The sequence below is a fragment of the Chenopodium album genome, chromosome 10 (genome assembly GCF_948465745.1).
Source record: "Chenopodium album chromosome 10, dcCheAlbu1.1, whole genome shotgun sequence".
NCBI classification, from domain to species: domain Eukaryota; kingdom Viridiplantae; phylum Streptophyta; class Magnoliopsida; order Caryophyllales; family Amaranthaceae; genus Chenopodium; species Chenopodium album.
Window position 1 is genome coordinate 11,559,973 of NC_137843.1, and position 3,359 is coordinate 11,563,331.

The window sequence follows — 3,359 nt, forward strand, 5'->3', positions numbered from 1 at the left end:
TGCCAACACATTAACTCATTATCAATTCTCTCATTTTGTCTTCATTACCTTGCTCGTAATATATTATCTCCCGTTCAAGTGTGCCCTTTTAGTTATATTCGAGTAATCATCTACATGCATCGATCCTTGTAAGAAAATTCTATTCATTGAAATAATAAAGCATATTCCGTACAAATTTCCATTGATCAACTCAAATTAAGCAAAATTCTTTTCTTTTTTTTTTTCATGGGCCGTTGTAGAAATTGATTTTAAGCATAAATCCAAAATTCCAATATTATTCATGTATTCTTATTCAAAATGGTAACATAGTCTTATTAATCATAATAATTATATTTTCAGAACTTCAAGTTGAATACAGATACAAAATCATTGATCATAATAACAAAAATAATAAGCATGTTGCATTGCACTATTTGCATGCACTACTTGCATGCACTACTTTTTATTCAAGTCAAAAGAGTATTATTGTCCACAACTAGATTTCATAGATGCTTTTTTAATTTACTAAAGTATCTTATCAAAAAAAAAAAAAAAATGTTTACTAAAGTACTAAAGATAAATTTGTTTGGAGAGTGTCTCAACTCATCAATCATGCCTCAATCTACTCGTGCATTTTTTCCAAAATAGACCATTATACCCTTTTATTTATTTATTTATTTATTATTTTTATTTATTATTTTTATTTTTGCTCTAAGATTTGCTCCAAAACCCAATGAGAGAATATTCTTAAAAAAAAAATTTTAATAAAAATATGGTCTTCCAAGACAAATAAACATTCCATACTGTACATAACAAAAGGAAAAAAAAAATGGTTTCTTGCTACATTTTTGAACAAAAACACAAACAAATAAAATTCAAACTATTTTTTTAACAAGATAAATCAACCAAACAAAATGTATGAATTTCTCACTACATACAATACCATCAATCCTCATCCCAAAAAAAGAAAAAAAAAAAAATTGTATCAAAGTTTCAAGTTTTGATGGGAACACTAGTAATTGCAGTAGCTGAAGATCTCTTGATATTATCCATATGAGTAGTCTCATAAACAGGCAATCCACTCGAACAAAACCCGAATTCGTAATCGATCCGTAACTCGAAAAGATCCGAACTTGAATCACTATCAGCTCCATCATCATCATCATGTTGATTAAATTTCTTGTAGTTTTCTTTCTTCTCTTGATAAACAACGTGTGATGAAATGTTATTATTATTATTATAATTTTTTGATTTCTCAACCATTCTTAATTTCTCATCAATCCAATCAATATTATTATTGGATGATCCTTTAATAACTATATTATTATGATCATCCTTGGGAATCCCATTATTATTATTCCCATTTCCTTGGATTTTATACTTGGATAAAGTAGCCAAAACATCCTTATAATCAGAAAAACTCCTAAAATCTTTACAAGATTTTGTAGGAGTGTTAAGATTATAAGGAGGCGGTGTTCGAAACCCGGAACTTGAAGTAGAGTACATTGATCTTGCATCAATTGCACTACTAGTTGACCTAAAATGGCTAATACTACTTCTCCTTTTCCTCCTATTAATCGGACTTTCATCTTCATCTTTTAAAGATAAGGATTTATTCGATGATTTCTTGTTCTTAGAGTTTGTTTGACTAAAGAGTGAGTTCAAGAATTGAGCTATCTTACCACCAGGAGAGCTAGGTTGTTTGTATTTCTTTTTATCCTTGCTTTTTTGTTGTTGTAGTTGTTGTTGTTGTTGTTGTTCAACTATTGACAACGGGTTGTTGTGTTGGTGGATGTAATAATGTTTAAGGGATGGTACGTCGAGGCTAACCCTACCTTCCCTTAAATAACCGCGTCTCTCTTCTTTAGACACCGCCTTTTGAGACACCAAGTAGTTGTTGATGTTGTTGTCATTGTAGCCGGAGAAGTAATTAGCCGCCTCGAACACATCGAGCTCCTCGGAGTCGTTCCGTCGATGGGAGGGCTTCTTGGACATGGTGGTGGTTGTTGTTGGAGTTTTGGTGGTGCTGAGCTAGTTTAGGGAGGATTATGCAATGTTGTGGTTTAAGTTAGTTGTGTTTTTTAGAAATAATTGTGAGTGGTATGAAGAGTGGTTGCTTTATAATAATACTTGTAGTTAACAAAGAGAGAGTGTGACTAAGTTAAAATGATAAAAAGAAGGGTAATAATATTATGATGAAAGTTAATGCAATTGTAGTCCCACAAATATATATAAATAGATGTGATATTTTAGCTTTAGTGTAATAAAAAGATGGAAAAAACAAAGTATGGGAATTTCTTTTTCCTTTTTCTTTTTATTTTTATTTTTTTGTATGGTAAGTGAAAGATAATAGAATTATATGTTGGGGATTGTGGGGGGGGGGGGGGGGGGGGGGCATAGTGCGATCTGTCATACTTTGGATTCTTTGGAAAAATACTGTGCTACTCAAGTTATATGATGTATGGGGTTAGAATAGCTACATTACCAAGATTAATATTTGGGGTGTTAGTTATTCAAACTATAAGTGTGGCATGACTTGTATGTGGTTGAGAATGAGGGAGTGAGGGTGAAAGTGACTCAAGCACATTTTTGATTATATCTATCTAGTAGTATTATAGAGACACTATATGTCTATTGGGGCACCCCTTTGGCCCTTCTCTTTTATCTCTCCCTTCTTGCCTTCTTATGTTGTCGATGAGTGGAAAAAAAAAAAAATTTAAATTTCTCTTTGCGTGATTTTTGGTTTTTGATTGAGAGAAAAATATATTATGTGGGGGTTACTGAACATGTGCTAATTGGAGTCATCACTTAGTATTGTGATTTTAGGGTGATAGATTGAAAGGAAAGAAAGTTACCTTTCAAACATGAATTCATAGTTTTCATCTAGTGGTTTTGCCTGACAATAAACCAAATTAAAGAAAGTTCTAATGTGAGACACATGAAAATGTTACAAAAGGGTTTTCTACTCTCACAATAAACCACCAATAACTTAAATGTAGAAAAAACAACCCTAGCTTAATTATTTAAAAAAAAAAAAAAAAAAGTTTCAAGACATACTAGCCAATAAATCCCTACGTTAAAAAAAAAAGTATGAGAAAATACTTATAAATAGTGTGAGGATAATTTTACCCTTAAAATGTTTGTTTACCTATATACCTAATCTATTCATAATTTCATGTGATGTTAATTGCCTCTAATTAAGTTTTTCCTTCCGTGATTTAATGATTTACTCCGTGACTCTTATAAATAGTGGTTAGACAATTATGCCATCTCAAATATTTATTTACTTATTTACCCTCATTAACGATAATTAACTTTTTTTTTTAACTCTTAAAAATAATATGTCAACACTTATACCCCTAAAAATATTTGTTTACATA

At 30.9% G+C, this 3,359-nt stretch overlaps 1 protein-coding gene across 1 annotated transcript; it reads right to left on the reverse strand.

Annotated features, from left to right (window-relative positions):
- Positions 1-723: 723 nt before the first annotated feature.
- Positions 724-2,283, reverse strand: LOC145563559 (protein BIG GRAIN 1-like E). Its single transcript, XM_081624007.1, has one exon. It carries the CDS (start codon positions 1,972-1,974, stop codon positions 973-975), a length of 1,002 nt encoding a protein of 333 aa, XP_081480133.1. The 5' UTR covers positions 1,975-2,283; the 3' UTR covers positions 724-972.
- Positions 2,284-3,359: the final 1,076 nt, after the last annotated feature.

Bases quoted from the DNA above. Each gene is read 5' to 3' on its own strand.
- LOC145563559 (XM_081624007.1), bottom strand. From the start codon at position 1,974: ATGTCCAAGAAGCCCTCCCATCGACGGAACGACTCCGAGGAGCTCGAT.